At 39.3% G+C, this 22,918-nt stretch overlaps 1 protein-coding gene across 1 annotated transcript in view; it reads left to right on the top strand.

The window, feature by feature from the left end:
• Positions 1-14,819: 14,819 nt before the first annotated feature.
• itpr3 (inositol 1,4,5-trisphosphate receptor, type 3) overlaps positions 14,820-22,918 on the top strand; it is a 79,331-nt gene continuing 71,232 nt past the window's right edge. Inside the window, exon 1 of the mRNA XM_044350412.1 lies at positions 14,820-15,492. Coding sequence (XP_044206347.1) covers positions 15,401-15,492 — 92 coding nt within the window. The 5' untranslated portion in view covers positions 14,820-15,400. The remainder of the gene's footprint in view (positions 15,493-22,918) is intronic.

The raw sequence follows: 22,918 nt of genomic DNA on the forward strand, positions 1-22,918 counted from the left end.
GATTACTGGTTACAGATGTGTGTCGACGTTGATCTGTTCGGCCTCTAATGCCTTATTTTTATTATATATTTCAATTTTTTTTTTTTTTTTTTTTGATATGTAGATTTTTTCCTGATCTGAGATCTGTCACTCACAAATCTCCCAATTTTAAGTAAATGCAAAACTAAGTCACTCGAGTACAATAAAGATTTGTTATGTATACAGACCTTTACTTAAACATTATAAAAACACACTTTTACCCACATATATTCAGCTATATGTGAATTTTAAGTAACCGAACATTTGTGCAGGAGCAGCAGGAAGCTAAACACTGATACAAAGACCTCCTACAAACTCAAGACGAGATGAACAGAATGAAATGAAATAAAAATATAATCAGACTTTTGTCATGTCAAAGAATGTGGAGTAAATATGGTTAATTTTAGTGGGTTTTTTTAAGGTTTTATTTATTTGCACACATATACAGACGGCATGACTCAGATTATAGAAATAAAACTGTGAGAAGAATGTGAGAGAAAAAAGGTATTAAAAAAAACTAATAAATGAAACAATATTTAGCGAAATACAAAAAAAATAAATGACAATAAGAGACAAACAAAATGAGCAGAAAAGTTCACCAAATCAGTGGACAATCATCAGATAAAAAAAGAAATAGACATATAAAAGAAAAGAAAGAATTAGACATCAATGGTTATCGAGACATGTGATGACAATTTCTTAAAAATGTTCCAAATAAAGTGAGCTAATGTGTACACATCTGTACATCACGATATCTGCAGGCTGTATTTTAATTTCTGAAAAAACAAAAATGAAAGTCATGAAGCTGTTTGGTGTTATGAGGACAAACTCGCTAAAACACAGAATGGAGATTTTTATTTAGACCTAAAACCAACTCGCAGCCAATCAGAACTTCAGCTTCAGGAGTTACAAAGGTCACGTTATCAGGTCTCTGTGCAAACCACCGACACACACACACACACACGCACACACACACACACACACATACACAGCTTCCCAGAAGGAGGTTAACATATCATAATGAACGTGTGATGTCCTGTGTGAGTGCATGAATGAATATATTGTGTGTGTGTGTGCGTGTGTGAATATAATCTGTCTGTCGATGTTAATATGCACAGTTTATGTATTTGTTGAGAGGGTGGTGTGTCACAGAGAGGTCAACCGTTTCATGTGTGCGGCCTCTGTACAGTGTTTGCCAAATGGGTGGTGTGTGTGTGTGTATGTCAATAGGTTTCATGTCCTCCCATGATGCACCAGGGCAGCCACAAATGGTGTTCCACAGCCTTGGCATTGATCCTACAGTCTCTGAACTCTTCTGGAGGGATGAACATCATTCTTCCCTCATTTGGTGTTTTATGAGAGTGCTGTCTAACACGTCGGTCCAAAATCTCTCACAGGTGTTCAGTTGGGTTGAGATCTGGTGACTGTGAAGGTCATAACATATGATTCACATCATTTTCATACTCATCAAGCCATTCAGTGACCCCTCGTGTCCTGTGAATTGGAGCATTGTCATCCTGGAAGAGACCACTCCCATCAGGATAGAAATGCTTCATCATAGGATAAAGGTGATCACTCACAACAACTTTGTATTGATTAGCAGTGACCCTTCCCTCTGAGGGGAAAAGTGGACCCCCAACAGCATAACAGAGCCACCAGACCCCCTCACTGTAGGGGTCAAGCAGTCAGACCTGGACCAGTTTTTCCTTTAATTTGTCATCCGTCTGTATCTTTCAACGTTACAGTCTTTTTAGTGCCAAAGCTCCTCTTTTTGTTACTATACTTCCACCTGCAGCTCAACAGGGAAACACTGTCCGAGGAAACACAAAGAGAGAATTTGATGCTAAAAAGACTGTAAATGTGTCAGATATCCACTTGATATGACTAACTCAGACTGATGAAGACTCATATAAGCTTCACATCATCTTTGGCCGCCATCACTTCCATTGAAAGCACATTTGAAGGGGATCTTTTAATATCCAGTAGCCGTATTTCCATTAACCTAGTTTTGATGTATCGCATTAAAAAAATCCACCACGCTTGAGGTGGATTTTGGAGATGTCGAAAAAGTTTATGATTTGATATGACTAACTCAGACTGCTGAGGACTCATATAAGCTTCACATCAACTTTTAAATGCAATAAATGATCTTTTAATATCCAGTATGAACAGGAGGAATGATTACAGCGAGGAAAACCTCTTTCACTGTTCATATGGACACCTGACTGCTGGTTCAAACACACATTTGAAAATTTGTAAACCTGTCCTTTAAGCAAAATGCCAAAAATTCTCTGGTTCATGTGTGAATTTTGCTAGTTTTCCAGTTTTCCATGATAGTAAACTCAACATCTTTGTCTTTCTGACTGTTGGTCATCTGAATACGTTCACCTTCACTTCATGAGTAGTGATCAGCATCTTTCACTATTTTTTCACATTATATGTCAGATGATTCTGACGTAAAATGTCATAAATGTCAGAGGAGGCAGGCCATTAATAAACTCTCATTGGATAACTGAGTCTGTAGGCTGCGTTTTTCTATGTCTTGATGTGCTGAAACATGTTGACGAAATAAAGATTCTTCCAGTTACTCACCTTAAGATGTTTTTTTTTTCACATTCGATCCCGGTGCAGTTAGCCATAATTGCAGTTCCGAGCGGCACCTTTCAGTGCTCACTTTCAGTCTGACTCAGACAAGCCTTTAAGATGATTCATCATGTTTGATTGGAGAGCTGAAGGCTCAGCTCGCCCCGAATCTCTACAACGGAGCTGGCAAGTGCAAAGTTAAAGATCCCCTCCAGACATGCATTAAGACATATAAAAATACCCTTCCTGGAGCAATAATATGTGTCTGATATGGCTTTTCCACAAAACAAGTTTAATTACCACTTTAAAATCATTAAAATGACATCTACTCCTTCTCCTTCATTCAATCTGAATCAGAATCTCTTAATATGTATTGTTGATTTATAAAGTTTTCCTGCTGGACACCAGATTTCTCCTCCTTCACTGTAAAGTCTCAGTGTTTGTGCACTGGAGCCTTCAAGTTTCCACATCACACTTACGTAAGTTGAATACTGGCCCATGATTGGCTCCAAAGTAGTTGTGATATCACAAATCCTGCTTGTAGGTTCACGTGTTAAATTGAGATTTAAGGTGAACTAAGAGAAACTTTCCTCCAACAGCAGATGAATGAAAACAAACTCTGCACAGAGAAGCTCAAACATTCAGTCGATGCAACAAAAAAAAACTATAATATATTTTTTATTTGTATTCTTATTACAGCAGTAAAACAAGGGTCTTGCATTGCTTGATCCGTTTCTCCTGCTCCAGATCTCCTGGCGACGCTGTAATAACGCCGTGATGTTGGTAGCGGTGGATCGTTACATTTCAGAGACTCAAACAGTGTTTTCGAGCTGCAACCGTTGAACAACATTTGCTGATTGCATCTTCTCAAATGTGAGGATTTGAAACTTTTTTTGTGTCATAAATGACAGTAAACTGAAAATCTTTATCTGGGTTTCAGACTGTTGATCAGATAAAACAAGACATTTCTAGATGTCAAAATGGGCTCTAACATATTATAACTGGCATTTTTTTTACTATTTTCTTTCATTTTATAGACAAAACAATTCATGAATTGCTCAAGAAAATAACCTGCTGATTAATCGATAATAAAAATGATTGTTAGTTGCAGCCCTACAGAGTTTTTTGGTATCGACATGAGGCCTGTAGAAACTTGACTTTGTGGTCGCTGAGTTGTTTAAAGAGCCTCTGCATTGACGCACCAGTTACAGTACAAGGACCAGAGATGAGTTCAACAGTTCATTGTCTTCTTCACAGGATTTCCACGTAAACAGTCCACTTTCACTGATGATTGAAAGGCTAAAAGGCAAATGAAAACAATAGTCAGTAACAAAGGTACTCTAATAAATCTTAATCAAATCAAAGCACTCATTCAATCATTAAACAAAGAAACAGCAACAACTTTAACCAATTTCCTTATCTTACTCAAATAATTCATCTGGTGCACAGTCATCTGCAGAAGGCAGCTAATATCACACACAATGGGGGGGAGACTGAGCCAGGCCTCTTATCAGTTCAGGTGTGGCCCGTTAGGGTTGAGACTAAGTCCCGCCCACCTCGGACTGGGCAGGAAGAAGGATTTCCTACGAGGCCAGTTTGTCATTGTTCAGGAAATTCAACAACACAAGTAATTAGTTTTTAATTTTCATCTCTCAGTTCAAGCAGCGTTCAACACAGCGAACGTCTGCGCCCACAAAGGTCAGTGCAGCTCGCTTCAACAGATCTGAACTTTCATGCAAAAGCTGTTTTGCTACAATAATGTGAATACGCCTTTAGCTGACCCATAGAGTCATAAAGGCCACGTTTATGGAAATAAACCACTATTGTCCCTTAAGGGATTCGTTAGTGTTGTTGTAAAGTATGAACTATAAATCAGGTCATTTTCTAAAATTTGTAATTCAGTCCTGGCTGGTGATGCTGCAGTAAACCTTTAGGCCTTTTTTTAAATAGATTAGTCATTTAATTAAAATCTGAAGCATTTTGTTTGGCAGGTTACAGATGTACAGCCTCCATACATCAACCAATCAGGTGAGTGGAAAGGCTGGATATGGACACGCAGTCCTGCTCTGTTTCTGCAGCTCTATATAAGGTTGTCAGTCTCTCCAGTAGAAAGACGGTGAGGGTAACATGGGTCAGTGCGCACACACACACACACATGCACACACACACACCTTATATGGGAGAGAAAGTTAGTGGAAAATGTTGGTGTGAAACAACAGAGCGTGAAATTCCTCCTTTCCCTTAAATCCAATCTAAATCTCCTGAAGCTGACAGTCATGTTTAGTTTGGAGAACGATCTCGCTGCAGCTCTAAAAAATAAAAACACACACAATCTTTAACCCACATTGATACATCAACCAAGTTCACATCCTCTAACAGATCACACCGCTCTGTCTTCGTCATCTCCAGACAAACAGATCACCAGCATCTTCTGTTTTATAGAGTTTATGTCACCAGGCTGAATAAACCTGTCTGTAGTGTCTGTCTTTACCAGCAGGTCTCTGAAGAGACGTCTTCACCTCCGTGTTTGAATCTGAGGACAGAAAATCCTAATCTGCTCAAAGAGGTGGAGATGAGGTGAACAAGAAAGCTGACTTTGACTAAAGCAGAAGGATTCAGGCAGGATGAACATCACAAACAGGCGGGGAATGAAAGAAATGAACTCCTGGTTCTGGACGACGTTGTAACTATGAGGAAATGACAGAATCTGGGCCTCGTTTCCTGATAATAACTGATCTTAGAAGTCTGAGAGTGTTTCCTAAGAGCATTTCTATGAATGCTCTTAAATTTCTACAAAGCTGTACTTCAGAGCGAGTGCACACTTCTTAACATCAGCTGTCTGTGGTGCAGAAAGTGACGATTGATACAAGCTGTGCTGTATAGATAATGAAAATACACACATCACAAAGTGTAAATGTTGTAAATGACACAAATAAATGCTGTAAACAGTCTACAGTCTCTATAATTCATGTTCCTGGGTGGACGTCAGTTACTCTGAAGATCAGACACGAACTAAAATGAAGCTGTAAGTTTAATGAATATGCATCATTCTGTCATTATTTCTGTATGTAAACGTGAGACAAACATTCACCATAAATAGAAAGAAAAGAGAAGATAACCTGTAAATATAGAGGACTAACATGACAACACAAACAGGCAGATCAGTTACTGAATTCATTTTTATGTGTGTTGGTTTAGTTTTACTTCCTAATTTAAACATTAGCCTTAAAATGATGGGGGCCGTGGGGGTCAAAGGTGAGGCAGGTCAGGTGGGCAGTTTTACCAGTAATGTGTGTAATAAACTGTGTCTTGTGTCTTTTTCAGGGACACCGTCTTTGAACATGCTCTACCATGTTGAAGCTACTGTAAAAATAACAACTGGAAGCAGTTTTATGGAAATAATTTACTCAAAGATCTCAGTTTTTACTCTCACCTCTCTGTCACCTTATTGTCTATTTAACTAAGACTCCTGCTGCCCCCCTCCTCCTCTCCTCCCTCTCTTTGCCCCAGTTAACCGACCTCGTCCGGGTCTCTAACCTCCAGAGAGGAGTGTGTGGCTTGTTTTCAGGTTTAGATGGAAAATCTCGCCTTTTTTTTTTAATTTTAGACCTTCTCCCTATTTAGACAGCTGTCTTTTTCTAAATCCGTCCATCCCTCCATCCTCTGAGCCCCCATCACTTCAAACGGTAGACACAAGTATGTCAGACACACAAACACACACAACCACATGATGTACAGTCAGAGAAACATGAACTCCCTCCAGCTCTGATCCCAGGACATTTACTGACATGAGCGTCAGGTCTTCAAATTAAAATGTTGAGCTCTGCATACAAAAAGTGACTGAAAGGCAAAGACCAGAGGAGACATACTTAAAACTGTCTCACAAGGATTTTCATAATGATTTTAAAAATACTGATGTCAGAGAGTCATATTTTAGCAAGTTAAATTGGTGTTTTATTCTCATTATTGATGTGTAACTCCTGCTAATGCTAGCTTGTGTCTTGTGTAGCTTAGCTCCACTGATATAACAGCTTAACGTCCTGTTAGCTACTGTTTGATCATCAAACCGTAATTACAATCAGCCGAGGGGGAAAAAATGTTCATGTCAATCTCCATTATGCTCTCGATTGAACAGAATTCACCCTCATGGCATGAGTTCACCCTCACTGTGGTTGTTGGATTTAATAATGTTTTATTTTTTATCAAGGACTAAGATATGTGGATATACTTCAAGCACGACACTGTGTTATCTCCAAGATCCCTTATAATACTTTCATACACTTTCATGCTCCTGCAGATGTCATCCAGTTCATAAAAACTCAGCTTCAGGGTTGTGGACATGGCTATATAAATATATATATATATATATATATATATATATATATAGCTGTGGAGTGTTTCTTGGCTGCACTGGATCCAGTTTGGATCCCGTTTGGATCAGTAACTGAGGTTACAGGGGAGGTTACGTCAACAAGCCATACAGTCAGTCACTTCCTTCAAACTTCTGGCTGACTGACTACATTTGGTCGTTCGGTGACCTCTGACAGGCAAAAAAATTCAATCAAGAGCACTAATTATTAATTTAAGAGCAGTTTCTTTTCCTCTCTGTGGACCCTCTGACCCTATAATGCAGAGAGATATTACTGAGTGACATCTATGATAATCTTACTGTCCGTTTTGGTCTTTTGCTCTGTGCCTCGAAACAGGAACATGAACTCTTATTTTAGAAGCTTATGACTCTGATTACTATGGACAGACAATCATGTGGAAACGCGGCTGATGAAACAGGACATGAGGCTCAAAGGCTGAGAACTTTTTCCACTCTGAAACTGAGCCGTTATCTTTCTTTCTTTCTGGTCTAAACCACAACTGAGAGAAGCGATTAATCAGTCACACACACACACACACACACACACACACACACACACACACACACACACATTAACACAGGTTAGATCTGTTTCACACTCCCGACGGAAGTTTTACGCCTCACCAGAAACAAATGCGCTGTTGGCCTGTTCTCTCCATCGCCATGGAGACCAGGGAACCTAAAACTGCCAGCTGTTGCTATGGGCAACACACACACACACACACACACACACACACACACAGACACACACACACACACACAGACACACACACACTCATATTATAAATCTGTTCATGGAAACAACAGATGGAGCGAGTTGACTACTAATTGCAGACAGCACAGTGTCAGTAATGCTGTTATTAGCGTTCAAATGCTAACGTCTATGTTTTTGTTTATTTTTATTACTGCGACCATATAAACAAGAATATTACCCAATAAGTGTACTTTTTGTGATTTTCAGTTCAAAACATGTTGAAACATTTAGGTTAAAGCTTGTAATCAGGAAATTATGATAATACTTAAAGTTCCCATCCACTCAAAAATATGTTTTTCTTCTTTCTACAGTTGGACGTTTGAGCTTCTCTGTGCAGAAAGATGTTTGTACAGAGTTTGTTTCCACATTCATCTGCTGGAAGTGGAAAGTTTCTCTGAACTCTTCAAAAATCCAATTTAAGAGGGTGTACCTATCAGCAGGATTTGTGACATCACAAATAGTTTGGAGCCAATCATGGTCCAATATTCAACTTCCACAAGTGTGATGTGGAAGCTTGAGGCCTCCAGTGCACAAACACTGAGAATGAACTTTACAGTGAAGCAGGAGACATCTTTTAAATACATCTTATAAACATGTCTGGAGGGGATCTTTAACATCTAGACATCTAAAAAAAAAATTAACTTTATCTTCAATCTTTTGTTTGTAACTACTGTTAGCATTTTAACAAAAGCAACGTGAAAACAAACGGAGGATGCATCTTAATGCTGACATTAAACAGTCAGCTGATGTGCTCATGTTACAGGTTAGTTTGCTGTATTTGGCTTTGTGACGTTACAGCACTGTTACCTTCTCATCCTGAGTAGGAGAGGGCTAAAAAAACACTGGAAAATATGTTTTTAATGTTTGTATTTTATCTGCTGTTGTGGCACATAACAGTCAAAAAATAGAAGGTTTACAATTAAAAAATAAGTATAGTAATATATAGTAATATATGCTAAGTGAAAAGAGCTGTTGAGTTTAAGAAGATATTGATCAGGAATGTGCAAATGTTCACAGTATAAACAGTATAAACGGCACATGTAATGTACATGTTCTGTGTATGGTTTGAGTACGAGTTGTATGAGTTTTAAGTTTTATTCCAGAGGAAATATTATACTAGAATCTGTTTCACTCACACTAAAAATCACTAAAAATGTAACTGAACACAGTACTGGGTTAATGTTAGCCAGACAGTCACTCAAGACAAGGGACCCAGATTTATTTTGTATTTTCCTTCTTTATTCAGACTAAAGCTTGTAATAATCAACTTTTTTAAACTGACATGTCACGTTTAATTATTGATTGTTAATAACTTGCGTATCTCTTGAATGTCATCTGCACATCGTTTTGTACAAGTAACATTTGTTGTGTCTAATTCATGGTAAAGTTAACCCAGTGTTGCACCTGTGCTACAGTATATTGATCCAAACTGGGAAGAAATTTGACGTGGTGATTTTTTTTTTAGTGTGCGTGGTTTTAAAGGGATGACATAAATGCTAGCTAGGCTAACATCAGCTGCAGTTTCTGTAACGTCATCCAAGTTGTATTTTTTTTTGCATAATTTAGCATTTAGTATCAATTTCATCTAACACACAAAAAGAACCTACTTATCTTACCTGACAAACATTATGTTAACGCCACTTAACTTTATAATTGTGTTAAATCCAGACTAGTGTAAATTTTACCAAAAACTTTTCCCCCTTTATTCAGTCCAAGATGAGTGATTAACATGAAAACACATATGACACGTGACAATACAAACCAGACAGCAACCCAAACAAAACAACAACATGAACAAAATAATAGATAAATAAAAATGGCTCAATACGAGATGCACATGTGGTGTGTGTGTATTTGTGTGTAAGGATAAGGAGAGAGCAAAGAGAGCTGCAGTGCTGTTGGGGGTGGTGGAGGGATGGGGGTGTCTCTGGTTGGGTCCCAGGGACGAAGAGGTGCCAGGGTGAAACCAGGATGGGTCAGGACAAGTTTTTTCCCCCTCTCTTCACTCCCATCAGACCACCTCTTTTGTTTGTTTGCTTGTCCTGTCTGCTTCAGGCCGCTCCCAGACCTGCAGGAGGTCACCGGCCTGCTGCAGGTCAGATACTCTCTAGAGCAGCCCCCCCGCCCCTACAGGAGGGGTCTGTTCATTTCGGTCTGAGGAGCATTTTTCTGTTTGAAGGGGGGTTAAATGGGGAATGGGCCCTCAGACACCAAGCTGTCCAAACCAGTCAGGACCCCCAAACCCCTTCAGCCACCTGGGTCCTGTATGTGATGGTCCTGTCATGCAGAAACTTAAATTAACTTAATTAGAGCTGCATCAATTAGCCGATTAATCAATTAGTCGATCAACAGAAAATTCATCTGCAATGATTCTGATAATCAAATAATCGTTTCAGTCATTTTAAGCAAATACATCAAAAAATTTGATGTATTTGCGTGAGGATTTGATGTTTTATTTGTCGTACATGACAGTAAACTGAATATGTGGGTTTTTGACTGTTGGTCAGACAAAACAAAACACTTGAAAACGTCACCTTCGACTCTTGACTCTGGTCATTTTTCACAAATTTTTGACATTTCATAAACAAAATGATTAATCAATCAATCAATCGAAAACATAGTCAGCAGATGAATTGATAGTGAAAATAATCGTTAGTTGCAGCCCAAAACTGAATTACTTAGTAATTTTGTTGATCCATCCATCAATTTTCTGACATTCATCTGGGTCCAGGTCACATTCATTGATAAATGATTTTATTTACGAGGACTTATTGTTACCTACGTATTGTGGAGGACAGACAGAAGAGCTGATTATTTGCCTGTTTGTAAGCATGTGAAGTCACATGTGTCTGTTTGTTTGTAATTTAAATTTTTCAATTTACTTACTAAGATAAGACGCTCTGAGATGTTTTTTGCCTGAGAACTTTGCAGTTTTTTAAAATATATTTTTTAGAGATGACAGGAATTGAAGGGAGAACATGATGGGAGGTGACATACAACAAAGGTCTGCAGCCGGATTCAAACAGTGAACTTTGTGGTTATATGTCATGAGTCTTAACCAGTAGGCTACCAGGACAGAACTTTGCAGTTTTTTAACAGAGTAAATGGTTTTTGTACTAATTTGCTTGGTAATTTTTTGTCTGCACATGTATTCTTATTCATTGTGTATTTTATTGTCATGTTGTTGTTGCAGCAGTTCCATTTAGCTGAGACGAACGTCTCCTGAGGGAGACAATAAAAGTGACCTTGACCTCGATGCAGCTGAGACACGAATGTGATATAATTGTAAATAAATTCATGTAACTAATGAATAATTGTAGGCCTTATTGTCCCAGCTGGTTTTCCTTCATTCTTTCATCGGTATGACAGTGAAAAAAGTATTAAATTGCATTTCATGTGGTATTTAAAAAATACCCTGATTAACCATTTTGCTACTGGGGTGTCACAACCAACCAGTAACTGAAGAACCTTAAAGTGTCACAGACGGCCGTTAGCAGCTCCATCTGACTCCCATTCAAAAAGCCTCAACTTCTCTTTAGAAATACTGAGTCAATCATTGTTTCCAACCAGTCATTATGGTCTCAATCTCTAAATTCAGGCCCTCTAATAAGTGTGCTGGTGGTCATTTTGGAAATTATTGCTTCATTAATAAGATTTGAAGACTTATAGTAGCTTTGATGTTTGTCGTGTGGACACTGATTGACAGCTGTGATTGACAGCTGACTCACCTGCTGCTCTCCCTGAGTCTGACTATTGTCACAATATTTCACTAAGTTTAATGTTACTTGATTATGACACCTGCCCTGTTAGCCTGTTAGCAACGTTAGTGTGCAACGCTCGGTGTTCCCAGTAAGCTAGCGTTAGCTTGGGTCTGAGGTAGCGAGGCGTGTTTCCAGGGTGTGAAAGGCAACACCACTCACTCCTTATCTGGAAAGGCCCTGACTCCAAACTGAAAAGATTGCGCTGACCTGAAGCTGCAACTCTGGGCTTCAAACCAGCTCCAATGAAAACAACGGGTGATGTCACACCTCGATACGTCCATCTTTATATACGGTCTGTGGTCCCGATGTCAGCATTCTTAATCCCACCTCCAAAGATCCGATTGTGTCTTTGACTGGAGAGATGTCAGTGAGCGTTATTTTGGGATCTGATAAGCCTCGAATTCATGGATCTGTTACCCATCATGTTGCTGACACCTCTAACAACACACCCACACCAGCAGCCCTTTGTATTATCTTAATGCAGTGTTTGGTCTGAACACCTGGTCAGACAAATGAGAGAGAACACAGGACTTCCTCCTTGAACTGTTGGTTGATTTGATCAGAGAGGAAACTCAAGAAACTTAAACATCAGGTTCAACAGCTGCAAGTCAATGTTGGTTTGACCTTCCTGTTGCTGAAAATGCCCCAATGCACTGCGGCCACCTCCACCCTGAGTTAAAAGACCAGCGCTGGTCATTCTGCTGGTGTCTGTGGTGTGTTTACTGGAACAGAGTCACAGTGTGTACCAGCCTGCTGCCCGCTGCTTTAACAGCTAAAACAGGAAGTCCAGTCAGCATGACTCCACACACACAAACACACACAAACACACAACAGTGTGTATGACAGCCTGTTTTTTTTTTCACAGTAAATTGTAGTTCACCACAAGAAACCACAAGTTTCCGGACTGTACTTCTTTGAAACATGTCGGTTCTCGTTTTGCAGACATGATCATGAGTTTGTGTTTTTTGTGTAATTGTGGCACGTTGCTGCTGAATACATGTCCTTCCTGACTCAGTAATCACATTTGTCTTGCATACGTATTATTCTTCTGTGCCTTCTCATCTGTAATACAGAAAATGTGTCTGCTGCATGTATTGTTAATATATCAGAATATGCATCATTAAATGCAATTTCTTATGTTTTTATAAAGTTCACATCCATGTGCATGTTTAATGAGTTCTTTTTGAAAACCCTAAAGACTTTCACATCTCTTTGCTCAATTTTTCAATATAAACCAAGTCATTTTATTAGCTATTGTTGTGTCTATTGATGTTACTTTGTAGTATTTTATGTTTTTGTGCAGTAAAGACAGGCGCTTATAGGTGTGTTTCATCCACCTGCATTTTCAATTTACACATCGCTGCACTGGGTCACATGGTGACTGCCTTATCCTTCAATATACTCAATATGCAGTGTTGGGCAGTAATGCATTACTTAGTGACATGTTAATACATTACAGTAATGTGATTACTTTTTACAGTCTAAAACTCAGACTGACACTCGTGGGTCGGCGTGCTTCCTGTCTTGCAGGATTAATGGAGTTTTGATATCAGTGTGGTCTCTGCATTCAGCTGACAGATGCTCTGGAGGAGGAGAAATGTCTTATTCACATGTTGTGTGTTGTTAGCTGCAGCTTGCTAACGTTAGCCATGGGTTCGCCTACGTTCAGGAGTCACCTGATGCTGGTTTAGTTCAGAGTTGGAGGGTGTGTGAACTGTGCAGTGAGGTCAGGACTTTTGCAGTGCTGTGTGCATCACTGAGGCTACGCTAACACTAGCTGTTGGATGGTCAGTAAATCCTTCTGAGCTGTTACGTGCCTGCTTGTAAACCACATGTATCTCATTTCCTGTTTCTACATTTTAAATACAGAAGCTGCAGCGTGTGTGACGGAGCTGACAGCTGAGTGACCAAAGTAACGAGTAATGTCATGCAGTACTGTTGCTGCTGAGTAATGAGTAAAGTAATGTAATTACTTTAACAACCAGTAATCTGTAATCAGTAATTAATTACAATTATCAAGTAACTTGTCCAATACTGTTAATATGTGCACAAACACAGGCACTAAATGGCAGGAAGAGCACAGAAAAGGTGTGGATCTTTCTCTGTGGAGCTCTAGACTACCATGTAAAATGGGGGTCAAGAAGAGCCCAACAACAAACCCTGAGGCCTCATAGGAGGTTAATCGGGCCATGCTAGTACAGTAAGTTGATCTTTAGCATTTTTTTTTTACACTTAAACTACTTTTCCGAGGTGAAGAATGAACTTAAATGACTCTGTACTTCTAAAAAAAAATGTTGGGACATGTGTACGTGAGTTGCCTCCTTTCTGGAAATATGTTGATGTAACTTGTTTGTTTTTTGGTTAATGGGGATTATACAGGGCAGTGGTGAAAAGTAACAAAGTACATTCACTCAAGTACTGTACTTAAGTACAATTTTGAGGTACTTGTACTTTACTTGAGTATTTCCATGTGATGCTACTTTCTACATTTCAGAGGGAAATATTGTACTTTCTACTCCACTACATTTATTTGACAGCTTTAGTTACTTTTCAGATGAAGATTTGACACAATGGATAATATAACAAGCTTTTAAAATACAACACATTGTTAAAGATGAAACCAGTGGTTTCCAACCTTTTTGTCTTTTGACGTCTTACAAAAAGCAGTGTGTAGTCGGGGTCACATTTCACATGTCTATGAGTTGTTAACAGCTCCACCAAATAGTGATTTTTCCCTCTAAACTTCTCACATGCTTTCATTTCAATAAATGTTCAAATGATCCAATATTTCAGCAAAAATCAAAGATTAGAGAAAAAGTCCAAAAAACTGAAAACAGATTTGTGTATCAGAACTTTGTTTTTTCTTCTTTCCTCTCCCATTAATCATCTCACCACCCCTCAGATTTATCTGCTGACCCTTTGGAGGGGCCCGACCCCTAGGTTGGGAACCACTGGACTAAACTAGCTAACTGTATATAAAGTAGTGTAAACTAGCTCCACCTCCAGCAGCTACAACAGTAACATGCTGCTCTAACACTGATGCTTCACTATTAATAATCTAATGATGTCATATATAACAATATATCAGTCATTTGAGGGACCAAACCACTACTTTTACTGCAATACTTATGTACTTTTACTGTAGGAGGATTTTTCATGCAGGACTTTAACATGTAATGCAGTATTTTTACGCTGCTGTATTGGTACTTTCACTTAAGTAAAGGATCTGAAGGCTTCTTCCACCACTGATACAGGGGCGTGTGTGCGCGTGTACGTGCCTCCCAGACTTGTCCGTGCACGCTCCGCATACAGCATGTTGTAGCTTTGTTGCATGCTTGCATGCGTTTCGCCCTGCGACAGTTTTTTTCTTTCTTGAAGCCTTATCAACACCTCGACTCACTTCCTGGTTTTTAATACCGGAGTTCTCTGGCGGGAGCGTGTACGTGCACGCGCCCACACACACTGAGCGCAGAGGGAGGGTTGTGTCTCTACACCTCTCTCTGCACTGTAGAGTCCTGTAAGAGACGCGCTCACACGCAGCTGAGTTCTGTGATATTTCCTTGAATACTGAGCTGCAGCCACAGACGCGAATCAGCTGTTTCTCCGACTTTTTGGCTCATTTTCTAAACTCTTCTCCGAACTTGTTGAGAGGTTTTTTCCAGCTGGCTGTCATGCAGAACCCGGCAGTGACTGTCTGAAGGCAGACAGTGAGTGGTGGACTCTGCAGACTGAATGTAAAGAGCTCCGGACTCCAGCTGCTGCATGAGAAGAACAAAACAAACTTTTAGTTTCTTTTCTGCCTGTGAAGTTTCCTCAGTAGGCAGGAGCAGAAACTTTCTCTCCTTCTTCACCTGTTGGTTCCTGTTTGTTTGTTTGTTTGTTTGTTTGTTTGGAGGAACCTGAAGTCGCTGCAGGATGTCTGACTCTGCCTCCAGTTTCCTTCATATCGGGGATATCGTGTCCCTGTATGCCGAGGGGTCAGTCAACGGCTTCATCAGCACCCTGGGGTGAGTAACTGAGGTCACAGTGTGAAACTCTACATACATGTTCACAGTATACATGACTCTGAAGCCGCTGAAAAACACACACGTGACCTAAATACACACACAGTATTGTGACATATAGAGACTCGAAAAGCCTGAATGTTCATTCATGTAAAGGCTCTGTTAAGAAGCTTTGACAGTCAGTTTTAAAGGCACATTTCACCATAATATGTAACTAAGTCCATTTACTCAAGTACTTAAGTGAAATTTTGAGCTACTTGTACTTTACTTGAGTATTTTCATGTGATGCTACTTTATACTTCCACTCCACTACATTTCAGAGGGAAATGTTGTACTTTCTACTCCACTACATTTATGTGACAGCTTTAGTTACTTTTCAGATTGAAGTTTTACATGAAATAACATCTGGTGATCTTATGAATTGCACCACATTGTTACAGATGAAACAGTGTTTCCCAAATGATTAATCTTGTGTCTCATATGATGTATCAGAAGAGGGACAAGCGTTCGCACATCCAGGCACTTTATCCAGGTACAAGACAAAAAATGAAGTTGTTAAGCGCCCGATAAATACTTTTATTCTCTTTTTTTTTTGAGGCAACGTTTTGATCTGTAAGATATTCCTCACGCAAAAGACAAACAGGGATTTCCTGTAGAGGCAGCAATCAAATCAAATCATTGTGACCTCCTGGTCAGCAAGCAGCAGGGAAAACAAACACCACAAGATGGCGCTGTCACAAGAATGTATATGATGGGAGGGGTCCAGAAAGTAAAAACACCAGAAATTGCCAACTTTTTATTTTTTTTTTTAATTTTCAGGATAATGATTTGATTGATCATTCCTTTGGGTTGGGTACCGAACTCGGTACTTTTAAGGGTATCGACCAAATTACGTCAAGACTACAGAGTAGCGATTCATGTTTGATCAATTGGTGTCAAATTTTCCCTCAGCACAGCCCCGAAATAGGTTTTAAAAACACACATTTACTGACCAAAGTGTCTCACACAGAGGCTCCGATACTGACAGGATCACTGACCCGCAGATACAAAGACACGCAACGGATCCATTTTACCAGCCTGCATGGCGGATAGCAGCTAGTGAGCATCGTTAGCATTGTTAGCATAGCTGTGCCGTGCTGTGTGTTGCCCCTAGACTGTATAACAATGTGGTGTACGGTGTTCATGTGTTCTGAAAGATGTCAAGGCGCAGATATGAAGTCACACAGCTGTTAGCCTAGCATGCTAATCCTATGGTCTCTCTGTAATAAAGTAGTAAAAAGGTAGCGTTGGGTACTGGTATCGGTTCAAATGTGAACGGTACGAAACCCTAGTAGTTCTGTCTCTTGTATAAAATCAGTGTGTCAGTGTTGTGTTCACTACTGGTTTCTGATGAAAACTAGCAGACTAGTGAACATCAGTTAATGCAGGTTTGAGCTTGTTGCTTATTGAGTGGAGTGAAATGACTGAAGACGTATATATCAACATCTTTATCAGCTCATCTCATCTTCTCTAATGTGAACATACAACAGCTGCATAGCTAAAAATATCCACAGATACGTATCAGTGCACAACCATGTTTCAGTCTTACATGTAATCTGGTTTTTACTGCGTAAAGCAAGTTGGGGGGAGAAAAACTCGAGGCACAAACGTTGCTTCTCTTGCTGTTGTGTGAGGCTTTCACAACTAAACCTTTGATAAAACTGTTTGACAACGAAGATACTGACAACAAGCACGAGCTGGAGAGAGAAGCATCTCAGAAGGAGATGATGAGGCAGACAAAACGCTACATTACGATGTTTTACCAGCAGCTGTGACATTGCGAGGGCGTATGTTGATAAGTGGTGGAGAAACAGTAACGATACTGCAATATAAAAATGATTTCCCAACCCATACCAACTCATACCATTTTGATGCTGATACTGTTTTTGAGAGTTTAAGAAATCAGATGATTATATATCAACCAATTTTTGTTTGGCATTTCTGTAATTCATCTTACTGTCATTGATTGACTAAGATAAGATAACCTTTATTGACCCTTGGGGGGGAAATGCAAGTGTTACAGCAGCAGCAGAATCAGAATGTAATGGAAAGTAATGTCAGAGTAGAAAATAGAATAGGGAAGTGTTAAAATAAATAAATAAGAATAAAATTCCAAGTACACGAGCAGAGCAGAGTGATACCGTTACACAACCTGAATTTCAGTGTAAAACCTTTTACACTAATGCAACACTGTTGAGCACCATTAAACAGAAAGTAAACTGTACAACATGAATAAAACAGTAAAACCTAAAACTGGGAACCTAGAGGAAAACTGTACAACCGAAGAAACAACAGTGCAAAAGACAAATTGTGCAAAACCAATGAAGAACCAGGAACAGTTACAGTGCAACTGGTGGTGTGTAGTGAAAAAATTGGGTTCAGTGTGAAGAATTTAGTGGCATCTAGTAGAACGGCCTCGTCAGAAATGTAATATAATATTCATAAGTATGTTTTAATTATTGTACAATCACCTGAAAATAAGAATAATTGTGTTTTTGTTACCTTAGAATGAGCCCTTTATATCTACAGAGGGAGCCCACCATGTTGCACCTCCATGTTTCTACAGTAGCCCAGAATGGACAAACCAAACACTGGCTCTAGAGAGGGCCCATCGCATATTTTTCAAGTTTTGCAGCCACCTTAGGTTCCCCTACATGCTTGGAAGGGGAGGAGGGGGAGGCAGTTGGTTGCTATCTGCGACCTAACCGCTAGATGCTGCTAAATCCGACACACTGGTCCTTTAAGTATGATAGTTGTGAGGCAGTAGTACAGCATATTGCACTACAAGGAGTCACTGTGGGGTCTGCTGAGATTAGAGGTCGTCGTGAAGCCACACAGCAGAGGGAACGAAGGATTGTTAGTGCTTCTTGGAACACCGTGGGTTGATGAACCGGACACTGAGGGAGCTGTCCAGGGCCTTCAGGGTCTCATAGAGGGGGTCGGAGGGGTTGGTTCGCATTGGATGACAGCTTGGCCACCATTCGTCTCTCACTCACCTCCTCAACCCGACACCAAACGGCAAACAGATATTGATACTGAAAATGATGGTATTTTTGTTTTTGCACCTTATTTTGAGGAACAGAAACAAGTTTTTCCACATTTTTTTTTTCATTTAACAAAAAATGCCAAAGTTTTGCAGAAATAAACCAGTCTGATCAAAGAATAAAGGTGCGTTCAGACATACGGATGCAGAATAGTTGTCAGTCTTGAGCACTTAATTTACATCCTCTGCTCTGACTGGACAGTTGTTCTCTGACGTAGCTGCTGTACTAATAAACCAACGATGTCGGTGATTTGTGTCCACATGTCGTCATTCCGTTAAAGGTCTCGGCAGCTGTTAAATACAGCTGGAGACCGCGACGATCGGATTTCCTCCGTTTTGTTTAAAGTTATTTAAGTTATTTAAGAAGCCTGATTGGCTCTCGCTGGTTGTTGGAGGACATTTGCATTAAGTTGAGCTGAATCTCTGTAGCTCAGCGGGGGTCAACAAGATCATGAATCTGACTGCACATTAAATGCCAACTTTTGAACTTGAACCTCTCTGTGCGACAGACACATTTTGGTCAATAACGGAAAGTGTTGAAGTTTGATACTGAGCCACAAAAATGACAAAAACATATCACAAGAAAAACACAATAAAACATGATGATTTTAATTCACTGAGCTGCACAAACACATAGTGATCTCCTGCAGTGAAACTAGAGGAACACAGTAAACACACTGCGAGTTCTCCGCAGGACAAACGAACATCATGTGACAGCTGCAGTTGTTTAGTTGTGCAGTTCAGTGTTACTGTTCAAATATCACAGACAGCAGAGTTACGCTGACACCACACTGCAGATAAAATACCACAGAGCACGATAAGGTGGCCGTAAACCCACTGAAGGGATGGACACAGTAACGTGAACACCTGCACAACCTGTTCTTTCTGTCCAACACTTTGTATCTGGAGAACTATCAGTCAGATTTCCATCAGATGTGTTGTGGACGTTAGTGCTCCTCAGAGGATGATTATAGATTTTCACGACTGAGTGACTTTTCCTCTTAGCTTCACTTCTGTCAAAACTCTGAGAACAGATAAATCATCAGGATACTGTGGTTGTAATGAACGCTGCAGCCTGGAGGGGGCGCTACTTATACTGTTAGTGATATTTATTATTTTAAAGCTGATTAAAATATTTAACACTGAAGTTTAAACTGAAGCTTTACAGGCATCGACCTGCTTGTTGAAGTGACAGACAGACAGACGTGTCAGGTCAGGTAGACTTATTATTGTTCCACTGTGGCCCCAGTATAGAATTCCAGGACATGTCCCTGACTTTCCATAACTTGTAAGGCCTGTAAGTAGTGATGTTATCTTGGTGGAGTCGCCTGCACAACTTTAACATTTTTAAATTAAAAAAAAAAAAAAAAAAAAAAAAAAATATATATATATATATATATATATATATATATGTATATATATATATATATACATATATATATAAATAGTTGAGCACGTCGCAGTTAACACTTGGTGCTGATTCTCCTGTCGAGTGCAGTAAAGCAGAAACAGAAGATGTAATGAGCAGAGTGACACAGAGTGACATCACATCCTGTTGATGGAGAGCATGATGGACAGACAGCTGACATCACAGCTTATTTCTGTTGGAAGTGTTTTGATAACAGTCCCGTGTCAGTTATACAGACATGTATTGAACGCTGCCCAAGAGACCAAGAAGAAAATAGTTGTCGATTCATTTTCTGACTCTACAAAAACACACACGTTAACACACAGCTGCTCTCTGGAACAGGAACTCTGACGCAACTTTTGGCTTCTGACAAATAGTCAATCAGGAGTCTGTTTGTTTGTTTGTGTAAGTCTGTCTTGTTTGTTTCGTCACCCGACCTGCCTGACTTGAACATCTGTTTCTTTTCCCCATAAGAGGGACGATAAGTTTTTATTGTTTTTTATACTCGACAACTGAATTATATGTGAGGGTTGGGAGACTTTAGACTTGTGTTTATTTAAATATTATATTTATTGTTGTCACATTCATCCATTCAGCAGCTGATATTAGCTCATCACAGATATGTTTGTAGTGTCTACCAATAAGTAGAAAGTGAGTTGTGTCAGTAGAAATATGTTTAAGATATGTTTATGATCATTTAGAAACAGTGACTCAAGGATCCTTAAAAAAATGTAAATACAAAATAATACAAAATACATATTAATATTGCCCAGAATCAACCGGCAGTACTGAACATACCTACATACCTGAACATGTCTAACATCTATCACTAGTCAGTTGAAAAATAATTTAATTTTTCAACATTCTCTGATATTCTCCTGAGAATTTCTGAATTTCTGACGTTTTACTGTCAAGAATATAACCTTTAACACTCTCACACACACACACACACACACACACACACACAGTGGCAGCTATGTCTGCTTGCATGGCAGGAAAAGGAAGTAGTACCCAGTGTGTCCAGGGGAGATTTCCACTGTGCCAGTTTATGAGTGTTTCCTGTGCTGTGGTCTTACACCCATTCTTCTTTGTTTGACTCCATCTTGACCTTTACAGCGTCTCTTTTGACTTTCACTTGACTTCCATTGATCTTAACAGTAACAATAATAATTCAGTTAAACAACAGGTCACTGTTTTTAGCCACGTTAGTATGAAATGCTGACACAGACGTTAAAATCCTGATTTATTAAAAATCCTCTCCAGACTTGTTTTAACACAAATACTCAGCTTTGAATAATAATTGTGTCTGACATGTTTTTTCCACCAAAAAAAGTTATTTACAATGTAGTACAAAATAAAACAACAGAAGTCTTGTGGTTAGAAGCTTGGAGCTCCAGAGCCCAGTGAAAAAGCAGCACCAGATACAGAGACAGTCTGTTCATTGATCCATTTGAGACAGTGGAAAGTACCAAAAAAACTTTGATAAATATGATACTGAAGCAGATTCTGTCCAGTAATCCTCACTCAGGGTTAAAAGAGTTTGAAAAGAACATCTTGGGAACATTTAAGAGCCACAAATGGAGAGAAGAATGCTAAAAATCAAACAGTCAGTGAAAACATGAGTCTTTATAGCACAAAGAGGTTGTGATGTGTAGCCCAGCAAGCTAGTAAAGCTCTGTAAACAGTTCCCGCACATGCTCAGTAGCGTCTGCCTAACACAGAACTACTCTCTGGAGACTGAAAACGTGACGCTGTTATTAGTCTGTGGAGCCGTTTCTAAACAAACTAACGTGACCAAACTCTTCATGATGAAGGAACATGTGACCCAGAGCAGCGCTGTGACTCACCGACGTGTTTTTAATAGTTTCTGGACAACAACACAATTTTAATAATCAGAAGTGTTTGTAGTTTGCATATAATACTTGAAATTGACTTCCAGATGCTACATGTCCACCTTGTTACTTCATGTAGGCTAAAGCATCCTGCTGGAATTCAACACATGGTCTGTTGTACATTTACACTGTACACTTATACGCCTGTTGCTTGTTTCATTTACTGGACGCCAAGCAGGATTATAAATTGAACTGTTGACATAATGACTGTTTTTGTTTTATTTTAAGAGGTCTTAGTGACAAGTAATGAATAGAAGTTTAGAGAAAAAGTAAGTCTGGATGAAGTAAGTCTTGATGAAGATGAAGATGAAGAGAAGAAAGAACAGATTTTTCTGTCAGTTAGCGACAGAAAAAAGAAAGTATCAGAAATATGTAGCTAGTAGAGCTGCAACGATTAGTCAATTAACTGATTAGTCGATCATCAAAAAAAAATCATGCCAACTACTTTGATAATCAGTTAATTGTTTTGAGTCATTTTTAAAGAAAAAATATCCAAATTCTCCAAATTCCAGCTTCTCAAATGTGAATATTTTCTGGTTCCTTTAGTCCTCTGTGACAGTAAACTGAATATCTTTGGGTTGTGGACTGTTGGTCGGGACATTCTAGGTTGCATCTTGCATCTTTTTCACCGTTTTCAGACATTTTATGGACCAAACAATTAATCGATTAATCGAGAAACCAATAAACAGATTAATGAATGACGAAAATAGTTGCAGCCTCAGTGGGAAACGTAAAATAGGAACATAAAGCTAAGCTCCTGTACAGCATAACAAGGTAAGATGCTGATACAAGCAGACAGTGTGTGTTTGCATATGAATACATGGAGGCACATCTGACTGTGTTCTTCCTCCGCCCGATTAATCAAACAAAACGGACCCGACACACCCAGACGTCCTGCAGTAAAGTCACAAACAGAACGAAAACTGAAACGCTGTCTGAGTGAAGCTGAAGTCTGTTTGATCTCTGGTTTTATCCTCATATTTCTATATCTAGCTTTGTTAGTGTGATATTTATGGAGGTTTGTAGTTCTCTTCAGTTTGGTGATAA

Source organism: Thunnus albacares, chromosome 5, assembly GCF_914725855.1.
Source record: "Thunnus albacares chromosome 5, fThuAlb1.1, whole genome shotgun sequence".
Classification (NCBI taxonomy): Eukaryota; Metazoa; Chordata; class Actinopteri; order Scombriformes; family Scombridae; genus Thunnus; species Thunnus albacares.